Source organism: Lepidochelys olivacea (assembly GCF_965140295.1).
Source record: "Lepidochelys olivacea isolate rLepOli2 genome assembly, chromosome: 6".
NCBI lineage: Eukaryota > Metazoa > Chordata > Testudines > Cheloniidae > Lepidochelys > Lepidochelys olivacea.
Window position 1 is genome coordinate 36,218,018 of NC_140416.1, and position 16,631 is coordinate 36,234,648.

General features: G+C 43.1%; 1 protein-coding gene across 1 annotated transcript; it reads left to right on the plus strand.

Annotated features, from left to right (window-relative positions):
* Positions 1 to 1,482: 1,482 nt before the first annotated feature.
* LOC311522271 (uncharacterized protein C11orf91 homolog) lies at positions 1,483 to 3,370 on the plus strand (the record flags this gene model as incomplete). Its single annotated transcript, XM_084631399.1, has 2 exons — positions 1,483 to 1,882; positions 3,232 to 3,370. The coding sequence occupies 2 exons, from the start codon at positions 1,483 to 1,485 to the stop codon at positions 3,318 to 3,320; spliced, it is 489 nt and encodes a 162-aa protein (XP_084487525.1). The 3' UTR covers positions 3,321 to 3,370.
* Positions 3,371 to 16,631: the final 13,261 nt, after the last annotated feature.

Below are 16,631 nucleotides of genomic sequence, written 5' to 3' on the forward strand. Positions count from 1 at the left end.
AAAAGACTATTCTTTTAAGGCACTATACTGTTCAATAAGTAATTGCAAAAACGCTGCTTTCTGAGTCTATCATGCATCCTTGACAGGCAACATCACATTTTCAATAAAGGAAGTGTGCAGAAGATCCCTTGTCTCACTCCATGCACAGTTCTCAGGAGGCATGGAAGTTGTAGCAGGATTTGCTCCATATGCATTTGAGCGAATTTTAGTAGTTAGGTGCTACTGGTAACGATAAAGGATACAAAAGTAATTTTTAAGTTAAAAGTGTCCCTTTAAAGTACACTTTTACTAGGCATCCAGATGTTCTTGGGGCACTTGGTTAGCTGCTCAAAGACAGAAATAGGTCTCTTCTACAGACTAATTTCTTTAACTTATTTCTGACACAAAGTGATCTGTAACAGTAGTGACTATCTATGGCCATTCTCTTCCAGAATTTAATCAATATACACCAGAATTGTTTCTGTGAGCATTATCCCTTTCAAGTTACTCTCCTCAGCGTCAGGCTGTGGCCTTGGAGGGACACACACAAGGTCTCTGTGAGGAAGTGATATTGGATGAAACACAGAATCTCATACCCATCAAATTTCTGTCAATATTGTTGATACTCATTTGTTGTAGGCCATTTATCGCTATCAGTAACTAAGTTCCATGGATATAGGGGCACCGTGGTTCCCAGCCAATGGGAGCTGTGGACCTGGCATTCAGGGTGGGGGCAGTACGCTTGAGCCCTGTGGCTGCCCCCGAGCCAGGGGGACATGCCAGCCCCATTTCCAGGAGCTGCACAGGGCAGGGAGCCTGCCAGCCCCACTACGCCGCCAATCAGACTTTTAACAGCCCGGCCAGTGAGCCGCCAGGGTCCCTTTTCAAAAGGGCGTTCTGGTCAAAAAACGGACACCTGGCAACCCTACCAGCAGGTCACTGAGAAAGCGGCGCTCTTGGCACCTGCTCCTTGACCCAGAGTTAGACTTGGCTAAACAGAGGAGCCCTGTGCCAGGCTGAGCTTTGGGGTTTCGGCCAGGACAGGGGCTGGGAACAGCTTCAATGTCCCACCTGAAATGAAGCCTCCCCTCTCACAGCACAGGCACAAAGGGGCTCGACCCCCACGCAGGTGCCGCTGGCACCTCTGGGTCCATTGCCTGTCTCCCCACAGTTGCCCCCACCCCTGAATCCCTCTTCCCGGCTGGTGCCCTCACCCCCTGCCCCACCACCTGGTGCCCCTTCCCCCTAGGCCTCCCACCGAGCGTGGCCAATTTTGGTTGGACGCATTCCTGGAGATTTCATCACGAGGTGATTCCAGGAGTGGCCGGGAGTCTCCAGGAGAGTTGGCAACCCGACTCCCACCCCATCGCCCTCAGCTACTCTGCCCCTCCCCCTTGCCCCCATCCGCCCCACTCTCCCCTTCCCCCCCCCTCCCGCCCCCCAGGCTCCACCGCCGTTCCACCGTCGCCAGGGCAGCGGCGGTTGGCCGGGGTCGGCGGCGCCATGAGCCAGCAGCCGCAGCAGCGGGCGCCGCGGCCCCTGTACTTCCCGTCCCTCTACGACCGCGCCGCGCCCAGCGCCGCCCCGCTGGCGGACTGCGGCCTCTGGCGGAAGCTCTTCGTGCCCCTGCGGGGGGGCGCGGCCGGGCCCCAGCGGCCCCCTCCCGGCCTGGGCCCCCCTCCTGCCGCCGCCCGCAGCTGCCCGCGACCCTGGCCGGCCGGGCTGGCCCCCATCCGCTACGAGCCGCTGCGCTTCTTCTGCCCCGCGGCCGACAGCGGCGCCGCCCCGCGAGGCCCCGGGCAGCAGCCGCCGCCGCCGGACGGGGAGATCTGCGAGCTGGGCATCCGCCTCAAGGAGCTGGAGCTGCTGGCGCTGACCGGGGACGGCTCCGACCCGCAGCAGTGTGCGTGTGCGGGCAGGGCCGGCCCGGAGCGGGGCTGCTACCCCCGGCCCGGCCCCGCTAAGCCACCCACAAGCTACCCTCGCCTGCTGCGCAGAGCACGAGCACAGGCCCCCGCCGGGCCTGGCCCCCAGTGCCCCGCCCAAATCCTCTGGATCAGGGCGGGTCCTGGGCTGCAGCGGTCCCTGCCCACTAGCTGAGGCATGGGCACCGTCCCCAGCCCTAAGCACCCCTCACTCACTCCCTTAGTCCCCACATGAGGACCCCCCAGGGCAGGGGCCTGGACCTTCCGCCCTTTCCCCTCACCCCCCCCCCCCCCCCCATTCTTTGGGCAGGAGTATTCGTATCTCGATCCCTGGACAGGCACATCTCTGCATCCGTGCCCTTAAAGGAGCTGTCTCCCTACGGGCTACCCTTATGTCCTTAATCAGGCCAGCACCTTGTGAACAGACTGCATGCAACTTCCCAGCCTCACAGCCTTAGATGGTTTGAGAGGTGCTCAGGATTGCTCCCACCTCTGAAAATGCTCATGCTGGCCAGAAAAACGGAGTAGAGGTAGAAACAAAATGGTGGCTTTTTTCCCTCCTGTGAAAAATGGCATTTCCCTTTATTGAATGTAGAGGGACAGATGGAAGGAAAGTTACCTTGCTCTTACAGGTTTCAGAGGGGTAGTAGTGTTAGTCTGGATCAGCAAAAAACAACAAGTCGTCCTTGTGGCACCTTAGAGACTAACAAATGTATTTGGGCATGAAGAGCTGAACAGGCCCTAGCACTGGTACTGGGATATAGAAGCACTCAGCAGATCACTACTGAAACCAGCATAGGTCAGTAGTGACCTGATGTTGAAGGCTAGTGGTGAAATGCCTTTGGCGTTTTCATTTCAGTTCCAAGTGAGCAAAATGTCCACAGGAAAGGAACAACACAGAAACATGGCTGATACCATTTTTGGCAGTCTCAGCAGAGAAGCCAATCATTGATTGGACATGAAGATTCTCATCTCTTCCCCCAAGCAGAATCACATTAGCAGGAAAATCTGAAGTCTTTCAGGAGATCTAAAGTCACACAAAAATTAAAAAGAAAATTTAAATCTATAAGATACAAAACCTCTAAAATATCTAAAAGAAGCTGTAACATGTAACTTTAATTCAATTACTTTACCTAAGAGCAAATTAATGGATTGTGTGTGTCAAAATAGTGGATACCTTTTTCCACTTTAGTATATGATTATCTTCAGTGAGTTGTAGTGGTTTACTGAATTTCACATGAAAGTGAGAGTTCTTTTATGAAAATATTTTGTATTTACATTTTTAAGTAGTAGAGACAAATTAATGTTCTGTTCCATTCCTTTCTAGATAAGCTTTTGAAGGCACTAAAAGATGAAAAAGTTCAAGGCATAAAGACAAGACAGAATCTGAAAAAACAGACACCTACATCATCATAAGGATTATTTCAGTTAGCTGTTCTATCATTATGTTACCTTACAGCTTTGTAATGGACTCTGTGTGATATATTATTTTACTGATTATATGCTATTCAGTTATATTGCCAAGTTAGAAATTTACAGTATATATTCTCTACTTGGCTTTTTGTACTTTATTTGTCCAATACTGAACGTGTCAAATACACAATACTTCTTTTGGGGTATTAATCTTTATAAGATAACTTGAATATTAATATATGTTTGGTTTACCCTAATAGCAGTGAGAAAAAAAGAAAAAGTGACATCTTGCTTATGTTTCAGGATGAGAGCTGATCTTGATCACCTGGTTACAGCTTTACAAAATTGACGAGGTATATTATTGAAGACAAAGGGGATGGATATTGCCTTCCTCAGAAATATCAGGAATTTAACACTGCTGGAGGCAGGATACTAGTCCAGTGACCCAGCATGGTAAAATCGTATGTTCTTATGACAGAGAAAGCACAATAATTTTAAGATACCATGCAGTTCCCCAAAATATATTAAAATACATACTAAGAACAAGAAACTTTTCCCCAGTGTCTCTCTGATGTACAATATGATGCAATAGCTGAGCTTATCTAACTCCCCACAAAAATATCATCATCACCTCCTTCCATCCTAGCCTGTCTTGTTCCCCAGCATGACCCATTTCTCACTAACTGGTTCATGGGCCTAGGACCAACAGACAGCAATGTAAGGATTTCAGGGTGCAGGTAGATGTGGGTTTGCATTAGAAGGAAGACAGCACCCCATTTTCCACAGTGATTACCGTAAAGCAGTGGTTCCCAAATTAGGGGCACCACTCGTTCAGAGAAATCTCCTGGTGGGCCAGGCTGGTTTGTTTACCTGCCGCATCCGCAGGTTCGGCCAATTGCAGCTCCCAGTGGCTGCGGTTCACTGTTCTCGGCCAATGGGAGCTGCAGGAAGTGGTGTGGGCCGAGGGACGTGCTGGCCGCCACTTCCCACAGCCCCTATTGGCCTGGAGCGGCAAACCACAGCCACCAGGAGCTACGATTGGCTGAACCTGCGGATGCGGCAGGTAAACAAACTGGCCTGGCCCGCCAGGGGCTTTCCCTGAACAAGCGGCACCCCTGGTTTGGGAACCACTGTCCTAAAGCCTAGGAATTTGGTCAATTCCTAGATGACTTATAATAGCAGGTTTTTCTTTTCCTGAAAAGCCAGTCCTCTTGGATCTAACATGGGACAGGTTCTTTTATACTAATTTCAGTATTGCGTTCCATCTGCGCTCAAAATACATCTTTCATATAGTGTGGAGCATAATGTTATCCATAAGGGGAGGGAGAAGAAAATAAATCTATGACTACTTTGTTCTAGCTGTTTTGAATCATTAGATTTGTAGTGGTAGAGCACAGAACAGATGGAATCTATAAACAATAGATCATATTTTCCAAAAATCATTTTAAAAAACAACATGATGTAGTGAATGGGACAATGGAAAAAGAGGATATTATTGAACTAAATATATTACCCTGACTGCAGTTTAGATGAAAATGATTCATGGGTCCCTGGCTACAGAAGCTGCTATTGCCTCAGAAAAATATAAATGAGTTTTATCAAAAGGAAGAAATGAATTTACTATAGGCATTGTTGACCATGCAGCTGTACCGCAGACCACAGGTCTTAGGACCTGAGATTGTTTTGGCAAAACAAAAGATATACTTTCAGAGCTGCACTTACACGGAGGACTTGTACTGCTTGACTAAAGAATGCACTTCTCTCTCACACTTTCATCATGCCACACACGACTGACTACAATGGTGGGAGACTTAAGAAAAAGCTTATTGTAGACCAGGCCAGTTTGAGAGTTACATTGCAGCAGAGGAAGGATGGTCTTGTAATTAAAGCATAGAACTGAGTCAGGAGACCTCAATTTTATTCCTAACTCTGCCACAGACTTCCTATTTGTTCTTGGTCAAGTCACAGCCACATTTTCAAAAGTTTCAGAGTAGCAGCCGTGTTAGTCTGTATTCGCAAAAAGAAAAAGGAGTACTTGTGGCACCTTAGAGACTAAAATTTATTTGAGCATAAGCTTTCGTGAGCTACAGCTCACTTCATTGAATGCATTCAGTGGGAAAAAAATGCATCCGATGAAATGAGCTGTAGCTCACGAAAGCTTATGCTCAAATAAATTTGTTAGTCCCTAAGGTGCCACAAGTACTCCTTTTCTATTTTCAAAAGTGGATCTCGAATGTTGAGTGCCTTCCTCTTCCTTCCTTCAGCTTCAGTCTCCTAATATCTGCACACCTGCAGTTGCATTAGAAGTCAATGGGAGTTGTGACTGCTCAGCATCTGAAAGTCAGGCCATATTTGTCTAAAGCTGGGCACCCAAAACTAGAGGCCATTAACTGAAGATTTTGGCCATGATCTCTGCCTGTGTCCCAATCTACCTCAGGTAACTGCAAGGCTCAGTTAATTAAATGTTAGTAAAACAGAGCTTCTCACATAAAACTACAAAGGTAATTTTTTTCTTAATAAATTATTTGATTAAGTTCATGTTTTATGACTTTTTGTGTTTGATTGGGTTTTGTATTGCCGGGGCCATAATAGATTTTATTGTTGTTTAGAGGTATGTAGCATTTTCAGAGCAATAGATGTCCTGGTGCACCTGAGAGGACTAACTGTTAATTGAAAACGGTGTTCAAAAGGAATGTCATTTCACAAGCAAAAACAGAAGCAACAATGGTAGGGAGATTGAAGGCCAAGAGAATAGCTACAATAAGTGCATAGAGTTGCTTACTGTGAATCCAAGAAGAGCACAAGGAAGGAAGCAAGAAGGAAACATGATTATCTAGAATTATATGACTTCTTGTAGGAAATAAGAGATTTTTTTAATCTTGGTGCATGTCCACTAGATGGCGGTATTAACCAATATTTACAGCAGCTCAAGGCGGGACTTTAGAGTGCAACAAGGTAATTAATATATCAAAACCAATCCCATCATCATTCCATCCTGGGACTAACAAAGTGAACAAACTATTCAGCCCAGCTTTGGGACAGGAGACTATCTGAACTCTGGGATGGACGCAAACAGCATATTACCACCACCTTGTTGCCTGTCTTCCCTTTGATATAAGCTGCACCATATATATGGTTAGCACCAACTGTGCCAAAACAAATTCTGCAATATTGTCTAGTCAGGTTTCAGTGATACATGCAATGGCAAGGGTCTCATCCTTCATACAAATACGGAGTTGAACTTTAGTAACCAAGACCTTGTATTAATCAGTATGAGTCAAAGGTTAGGATATTTATCCCCCAAGAAACGATTACAGGTGAAACCAATGGAATCAAGATTAAACATAATTCAGGTTTATGCTTTACAGTCCTGTCACACCCATTACTACAGAATTCAAGGCACCCAAGTCTTAACAACCAAATCCTCCAGGTTTAATATATCCCTGGACATATGATCCAGTGGCTGGGACACTAGCCTGCAACTTGAAAGACAACTCCTGCTCCACCACAGTCTTCCTGGGTGACCTTGGACAATACAGTTTGCCTAAATATCTTTAACAATGTGGGCCTTTGTTCTGCTCAGTGTTGCAAGGCCAAAGTGATTCCCATGGCTAACTCCCATTTTCAAAAGTGACTTAAGCCCTCAGGAGTCCCACGGACTCAGTGAGGATTAGGCCACTTCTCCTTAGCATACGTGCAACAGGCCGCAGGTGACACGTGACCAGGATTCATCACCAAATTTGGTCTGCCAGTGGGATCATTAGCTTCCCTGGTTTGGGCCAAATACCGGTGGGGAGTGCAATGTAAATTCGGATCCTTCCCCCCCATTAAGCTACTGAGTGCCTTACAATGATGAGCAGAGCAATACCTAAACACTTTTACAAATCTGGACCTTAGAGAACTAAGGCCCAGAGAAACTATTTGAAGAATAGGTATAAAAGTACCTTTCAGAGGGGTGCTGAGGATAAAGACATAGACATATTATGAGCACAGGCACTCACTTTTCAAAGGATTAGGTTACTCTGTCAACCTTCCTTCCCTCAAATGAGTACTCCTATGAGACTATGAAAGTTACAACTTTATTAAACATAGCAGGACACATTGCTGTAGTGCAATGACTTCTATGGAGCCTATGTTGTTCACTAAAAGGTGAACATGGCCCAGTATGTATAAATCATCAATTACAAAGTCAAGCAACTACATAAGGGAAATGGGGGATATTTTATTAAATATCTGTCACCGGGTTACAGTGTGTATGGTAACACCCATTGTTTCATGTTCTCTATGTATATAAATCTCCCCACTGTATTTTCCACTGAATGCATCCAATGAAGTGAGCTGTAGCTCACAAAAGCTTATGCTCAAATAAATGTGTTAGTCTCTAAGGTGCCACAAGTCCTCCTTTTCTTTTTACAAATACAGGCTAACGCGGCTGCTACTCTGAAACGGGTTCAGGTTGCAATCCAGCCCAGTGAGGGGTTGTGTCAACACTTGTCCTGCAACCCTGGGTGCCTTACAATGCTTTGCTACTGTAGCTCCCAGCCTGGGATGCTCACAACCAGCCAGCAAGTCACATGCTGAAATGTTTGTGTGCTAGATACAGCCCCTCAGGTTCAGCCACTCTGACCCCAGCAGCCTCTCTACACCTTCACAGCCCCACTCTGGCTTCTAACCAGCAAGGTGACCCCAACACATGTCCCGTTCCAAACGTCCCCAAAATGGTGTGCTCTATAGCGTCTAGCATTCTCCAGGACAGCTCAGGGAAATAATAGGGTTCATTTATTCCTCTGAAGACACAAAAGCGTATCATAGCTTATTAACTCAGCTGGTGTGAATACACCCTTACATTCAAACTCCAGCATTGAGAGTTGGTTTACAGTTAAAATAATACAAGTGCATTAAGAAGACATAATGAGGTAAATGATTATGCCCAGTAAAAGGAATAAAGTTAGAAAGGGTTACATGCAAATAAAAGTGAAAACATATCTAGAAGACAAGAATTTAATCTAGCAAAATACAGACTTTGTTCAAGATGGTTTCTTACCTATATTCAGCTTTCAGGGACTTCAAAAACCCCTGCCTTGGTTGAAGGGCCCATCTTTCTCAGCTTACAAGAGCTGTTCCCTTGTGTCTATGTAGCAAGGGATGTCAAAGATGGCTTTTTTCTTTGCTTGTATCTTCCAAAGGTCAATAACTTTTGTTTCAAGAGGCAGGATGAGGGTGTCCTATCACCCTGTATGTAAATGAGACTTCCATTGTTTTGTTTCCACAATTCTTAATTTACATAGGAGATAGGTAAAGAGCTACTTTATCTCCTGTCTGGGAGTGTACAGGAGTGAACTCCCCACACTATCCTAGCAAGCACTAGATTAGACTGCAAGCAGGGGAGCTTTAGGCTGGAGGCAACTAATTAGAAACAGGATCACCTGTGCAAAGCCAGGTAGCTGGCTGTAGTAGGGGCAGCTGGGGAAGGCTTCAGAAAAACAGGCAGCAGTCACTCCCTGGGAAAAGGGAGATGGGTTGTGGTGTGAGAGATGGAAGGAGGGAAGGGGAACCAAGCGTGTTAAGAAGCAGTCCAGGGAAGGAACAGTGAGCAAAGAGGAAAGCCCTCAACTGCTGAGCTGAGGGTCCCTGGACTGGAACCCAGAGTAGAGGGTGGGCCTGGGCTCACCTACCAGCCACTGGAGAGTGGCAAGGGTGTTGTAGGTGCCGGCCAGCAGGTCTGGAAAGACTGAATTTCCCTGGAAGGGAAGGACTTTAGTGACCTGACCGGAGTGCCAAGCCACAGAGAGGAAGCTGCAGACCCAGGAGTGAGCAGGGTAAGACAAAATGGGAGAAGACCTCCCCGGAGACAATGCAAGCTGGCAGAGCTAATCCCCAGAACAGCCAGCAGGAGGTACTGCTCATGGTGAGTGGACCCTGTGACAGGGAGGAAACCTGTTTCTCCCTGTTTGGCCACAGACCTTAAAGCATACCAGCACTGTGTTATTTCCTTATAGTGTTAATCACCGGTGTGTTATTGGCTTTCAAAAAAAGACCTCATTATATACACTTCTATAATGCAGTAATATTGCATACAATCAGTTGATTCAACTGCCTATCACTTTAAGTTCAGGTCCCTCAGCTGCCCCCCAACTTTATAGTAAACCTTTGCAACGTATTCTTTGAAAAGTAAGTCAGACTAAGCTTCTCTCTCATGCTTTTGTCTCCTCTCCCACTTGGGTTGAATTGTTTACCTAATATGTAAAAATGGATTTTCATTGTTGTTGCCTGAAAACTGGGTGGTCAAAGACTCAAATACACATGAGACCTTGTCCAAGACAGACTGTGCCTTTGCCTTGCTTGTCAAATACATTTTAAAAATATAATTCTAGTATAGTCATAAGTTTTTGTACACCCTGGGCATACATCATGCAAGAATATGAATGGTTAACGAGTTATTGGTTTTCCAATGATACAGATTATAACCATAGTGAATTGAGGTACACTGAACCCATCAGACCAGCTGAAACTTGTTACCTGATAACAGTGAGCCTCTGGCACTGGGATGCTCTTAGGGTCACACCTTTCTCCCCTATACAGCTGCAGGAAGGTTAGCCACTGGCTGACACGAAGGCAGCCAACCAGACCCCCCTTTCCTGTATGGGCAGCTGCCACCATATTTTCTTTCCCCTTCATATGGAAGAAACCTGGTTTGTCACCTTTGTCTGTTTACAATCTTCAGGACATAATGTCAGAGTATCCATAATTTCACCTACCAAGCTGTTACAAACATTTCTTAGTGTCATTAATGACCAGTGTGGTGTTAGATTTTAAATGATATTACATATCACCTTTTAAATAAATATCATGACACCAATGTGTGAGGTGTAAAGAGCATGCAAGGACTGACAAGAGTTGCTGGATATGGAGTAGTGAACCACAAATGGGCCTCTGCCACTGAAATGAAGCATAATTGTTAATCGAACTTGGAAATATAAGGACATTTGCAGAACTGTAGGCATGCACTTGCCTGCAATGTGTGTGTGCACATAAACTGCATATGCTATTCCTACAGTTTGAATACAATTGCATTAATGACCCATGGAAACAAAACAACCAACATTAATGACATAAAAATGGTTATTTGTACATGCAAAATTTTTCTATTTTTCTTTTCTGTTTTCCTTGGATTTTGTTACAAATAATTTCTCAACTATGGCGGCATATAGTGCATTCTTTCTTTATACTAGTTAGTGCATCTGCAAACCTTATGTTTATTGATTTCCTTTATAGATATCATAAAAATATACGAACTGGGAAGAGAATACCAACTTACTATTCACAGTGTTTAAATTGTTTTTGCCTGATGCAGATACTAGTTAGGAAAAGGTAACTAGACATCTAAAGGTTTGTGCCTCTCAGACCAATTTTGTAAAGCACTCTGGTGAATCAACCAATCCATCTGCACTGCACTCAGGAAAGCAACAATTTGATTTACGGGCAAAGTTTTCAAAATGTCAGCAAGGTGTCCCCTTTCATTTCCAGCTTTTTAACAAGGAAGGCTTCTCAAAGAGCAGCTTGTGACATCTCCACAGCCAACATCAGGGTTGATCAATGATACCCATTGCTCTGAAAGCAGTGTGTGTCCATAGTGATACCCATTGTTTCCTCCATGGAATGCAGTTAATTATTTCACTTCAGAAATCTGAAGCGGCTTTGGCTGCTTTGTGGAACAGTTAGATACTAGGACTTCAGAGACAAGAAAACATTTGAGCTGTATTTTAAAGTACTTTGCAACAAGCAACCATGTCCACCAGCTTTCAAATCTCTTCCTCTTCTGAGCTCACTATGACAAAATGTTCCAAACTCCATTAATGGCCCTATTCTGTGTCTGTCCTGGGGGGAAATTCCCTCCTGGGTCTTTCTGGCACAGTTCCAGCGTCTATATGCCACCAAGGTGAATGGTCCCTTGAAATGTGTGTTAACTGCTTCTACTAAGCAGTGACACTTTGAGTTAGTTTCCCAAACTCGAAGAAGAGCTCTGTGTAAGCTCAAAAGCTTGTGTGCATCTCTCTCTCTGATAGAAGTTGGTCCAATAAAAGCAATTATCAGTCCCCCCCTTGTCTCTCTAATATGCTGGGACAACATGGCTATAACAGCTGCATAGAACAACATCAAGAGTCCCAGAAAACGAGCGGGAAGGGAATATTATCAGGCAACAGCCCCTCTTCATTGCATGCTCCCTTCAAGAAAAGAAATCCATGCAAGAGTAAATTACTTTCCTTTGCAGCTTCTGGCCCTGCCTGAAAGGGATAATGTGCACAGATATAAGGGAAGTAGCCAATTGCAACAAAGATCCCAAGTTGAGAGGGAAACTCCAGAAAGGAGACTCGGGGTCTACACGCCATCCCTATATTCTGTGATGCTTGGCTGTTGTGCTCCTGCCCCACTTCAAGGCTGCACACACCTCCTCCTTGGGGGGGAAGAGCAAAACTCCAACATGTGGCTCTTTTAGCCTTATTTTCTCCCTCACTCAAGTTTTTACATGTGAGGGGAGCATCAGGACCTAAGGAGGTCACTCCATGCCCTTGGAAGCTCTAGCGATTCCAAGAAAGCTGCATAATCACCATTAAACTTTAGGGCAGCATATTTCAAAAGATCATATAAAATGTTGCAAATAACTGTTTCAGTTACATGCTTTACTTTGGGGGTAAAACAGAAAGGGAAATAGTAATCAAAAGGAGAAAAATGAGGCATGCTCCATGATAATGATGATAATATACAATCTCCAGCAGGCAGCCACAGCATCTCATCTGTTGAAAAGGACACATCAGGAACAACCACCAGTTAGCAAAGCATGTTTTAAGATGTTTTATTTAATTTGCCAAAATTGCCAAGAAAGAACATGTACAACTTCAGCTTAGCGAAATCAACTAACATTAAAAACAAATTCTATGAAACCATATGCTTCTATTCTGTAATCACGCTACAATTCAGAATGAAACCAAATCCATTTGTAATGACCCAAGCATGTTAACTGGTTATTTGTCAATGATATGTATATTGTAGCATTAGTACATGTCATGTTTTTAATCAAAAAGGATACAATTCCTGGATATTTCATTTTAATTGCATAGTATAGTATTAATATTCATTATTCTCTTTCAATTTAGTCTCTAGACTTTGTCTAACAAATTGCTGCCCAAACTCTTAATTATGCAACTTTTCTTGATTTCAGAAATCTAAAATGGGCAAATTGGCTTGAGAAGTTATGAACAATTTTCATTTACACAACCTTTTACAGTGAAGAGCAATCATGCTGTGAACAAGATAAAATGACTATTTTCATCATATGCAGGACTAGTCCTTTTGATAACTCAAAGATGCAAAAAATACATTTTAATTGAAATGTGGGCTGATTTGCATGGAACAGGAAGCAATTTATGTAGTTAATAATTTATCTTAGGAAAATCTTCTAAAATTTAGAAGCTAATACTGGAAAGCCTTCCTAGCATATATGAGTACAGCCTCAGGTGGAGTTTTTCCCTTTAAATAACTGCATTTTCCAATGTTTTTAAAACATCTGGTAATTTGGAGACTCCTGTACAGTTGAAAAAAATCCACAACAATAAGCATTTTGTACTATTATAACAGCTTCCACCCAGGGATCTCAAAATACCTAACCAATATTAGTGAATTATACCTCACCTGAGAGGAAAGGCAATATTATTACACCCCTCCCCTCCCTTTACAGATTAAGAAGCTGATGCTTAGCAAGAAATGATTCATTGTCACACAGGAAGGCTGTAGAAAAGACAGGAACAGACCTCAGATCTCCCAGCTCCCAAACCTGTGTTTTAACCACAGGACCATCCAGCCTAAACAGATGGAAACAAGGGCTCACGCCTGCTCCCTTGAAAAATTGGGGGAATTTTGACAATGGCTTCAATGGAGGAAGAGAATTATATTTGTCTTTTAATGTATTTTCTACCACAACATCAGCAAGCTTCAGCAAACAAGACACTGATCTATGGAATATCACAGCAGTTAATTAATATATACATTACCTTTGGGGCCTGATTCTCCTGTCACACCAGTTTTATACCAGTGTTTTAAATGAAGTTACTTTTGATTTACACTTGTGTGAAAGCAGAATTATAAAATACATGTCTACAGCATGTAAAGTGTTATATCAAGCAAAAAGTTGAAGAACCTTTGATGCTGTATCCATTTTCTTTTTTTAGGAGAACAACACAACCATAGCGAAAATGTTACTTGAAGTTGGGCTAACAGTGCTGCGTTGTTGAATTCTGACCTATCATTCACATTCAAAGGCTAGCTCCATCTTGGTTTTGAGTTTTTGGACACTACTGTTATTCTCAATGATGCTACTGTGTTTCTGGTACTATACTAGCTAAGGGCTGAATGAACAAGTCAGAGGTAAAAAAACTAAATATTTGCAGACTCTGTGGCATGCAGAGTTCTATGGAAACTAACTTTGGGTGGTTTCTTGCACTTTTCACAGTTCAGAATGTAGACAAGGCCAAAGATAGTGTGTACACCCAGAATTTACCTACGCTCAGATTTTTCCTGTCTGAGGGGGGGGGGGTTTTAAACAAAAAGAAGGGAACAAATGCTCAGCTAAAAAAAAAGTACATAAAACTAATTTTAAACAGCTCTATTCAAACCAATAGTGCTGCCACTTTCCAATGTATGTTAACCCACATTTCCTGTGAGCCCATGCACTACAAGAATCAAGAGATCCTGCCACTTGCTGTTTTACAGTGGTGACAGGCTTCTTAGGTCCTGGTCAATCAGCTGGCATAGGCTGCATTATTTTGCTGGTCCATGTGATCTATGCTAAAATATCCATTTTTTGAAAATTTAAGTCATTTAATTGAGCCTAAGAGCATATGTCAGAAGGAGCTGTTTAAAAGAAATCATGTACACAGCACTCTTCACGTTGTCCCATTGGAGTCTGCTAAATCCAGTGCTCCATGCCACAGGTGTGTGACTTTAAATGATGACATTATATGCCATAGTGTTTTGAGAACAGTTTACAGGCATAGAAATGCATTCAGCTACAGCAAACTAATGCATATCCTTGAATTTGATCTCCTTTGTAAATGTGTCACTCAGTGGAGACAATTTTCTGTATCATTTACACTCCTTTGGAGCCTTTATTATCTACTATGTAAATGCATATTTATTAATTATTTACAGACTATAATAGATTGAAACTGTTTCTTGGGAACTGATAGTTGAGTGTTGAAAACTATATTCAGGCACTTTTAAAAACAAACATTATTTTGACCTAATGTAAGGTTTCTTACAATATCTCTGTATTGTATTTAAACCATAGTCAAACCACATATTATTATTATACTTGATAAACTAGCAGCTCAGGGCCTGATGCTTTCAGCAGCTTTACTCAAGTGTAACTGCTTGGGGCTAAATCCTTTGCCATGCCTAGGGAGAGCTTGATGTAGCAAAGATGGCTTTAAGGATCAGATTTTATCTGCCTAAAGCTGCAGATAGGCACCTAGTGGGATTTCAGAAACACCTAGGTGCTTCCGTGGGGATTAGGCACTTACTGACTTTTGAAAATCCCACTGGGCACCTATCTCCTTCTAAATACTAAATTTAGGTGCCTAAATACTTCTAAAAATCTGGTGCTAAACTACATTTCTGCCCCATGATTATGAGGCAGGCTGGCTGGCTGGTGGCCTAAGGGTTGCTTTAATTCACATCTGCTTATAATGGCTAATGATAAGCAGCTGTAACAGAGCACACTCCAGTCCACCCAGTCTAGGCCCCGTCAGCACCTGTCCCACCACCACCAAGGCATCTATGCTACACTGGCTTTATACTGTACGAGGATTCCCTATACAAGGGACCTCACCAGCTGCGTCTTTAGGGTAGTTTTCTAACTACTTGGCACTGCCTCACCAGTACAAAGCCACTATACTCAGGAGAGGGAGAAGGATCCGACCTATTAATTTCTGTGGAGTTACTGGTGCAAGTGAGAACAGCATTAAGCCCAGAATTAGTTTTGTGTCATTTCCCAGCAGAGCAGTGGTAGCTAGGGATGATTTTCAAAAACCAATTACTTGGTCATCTTTGTTAAAATTCATTTTTTAAAATAGCAAATGAGCACCCAGTACATATGTTAAGCTAAAAACTTATAAATCTCATTTCACAAGCAAGGCTTTGTATTGTTTGGTCAGATTAGATATGTAATGTTCAAAAAAGCATTCAAATCAAGGAAATCTATTGTTCTGTTTTTGCACTCCTACAATTTAAAAAAAAATGGCAAAACAACTTCGTACTTCTATAAATTGGTAAAACAAATATCTCACTCTTGGGCTCACAGTTCAAGAATCAAGCTTCAGGCGAGAGCAAAGGTTTATTTTGACCATGGGTTAAACTCCTGGAAGAGAGAGAGTTTGGCAGAGAAATTGTGATGGACCGTTAGCTATATTGGCAGTGTTTGGCACTGCTAGGACATTTACACACAAAATACTACCTGTAAATAACACAAATGCTGATATACATTTCACCTTGAACTCTCACCCATTTGAGAAAATTGCTCAACACACCAATAATTTTCTTTGGAGCTATTGCAGAGGATTGGTTACAAACAATCTGGTTCCACACACATTTTGAACAGTGTGTATCATTTACTCCAAAAGCTGTATTTTGGCACAAACGTTAAAAAAAAGAAAAGGCATGCGGGGTAGTGGGAATAGTCTTTGATCTAACAGGTTGGAGCCAGGGTAGTATACTGGGTACAAATATATTGGAATGCTCAGAATACATGGTATTTCTGTGTGAGTGATTTTTTCCCCCATTGTATTTTGGACCCATTGCACTCTACTCCAACAGTTCTTCAGGCCCAGAAATGCAATCCCTATCAAGGCAAAAATCCTGGTGCAGACAATGTGCCTGATTCCTCCTACAGTTTTGTCCATGCAGCCCTAGGGATTCTTTAGGGTTCCATGGTGTAAATAAAAGCTGTTACCCTGTGAACACTTAGACGAACACAACACTGAACACAATGAGCCTATCCCACCATTGCCTTGTGCATCTATACCAGTACAGTGTGACTACAATGAGTGTGAAATGCCACCATCCTTATAATAAGGCTACAGTATATCAGTGTACAAGTGGGTTAAAATCCATTTGATTGCGACCATATTATAACAAGTGTATTGTATGATACTGCTTTTTAAATTTTACATTAGGATACATTCAAAATATATTAGAGTGACATGTAACATGCTGGTACACATTATACATGTCATGTCATGTTATGCACACTCTTGATAACTA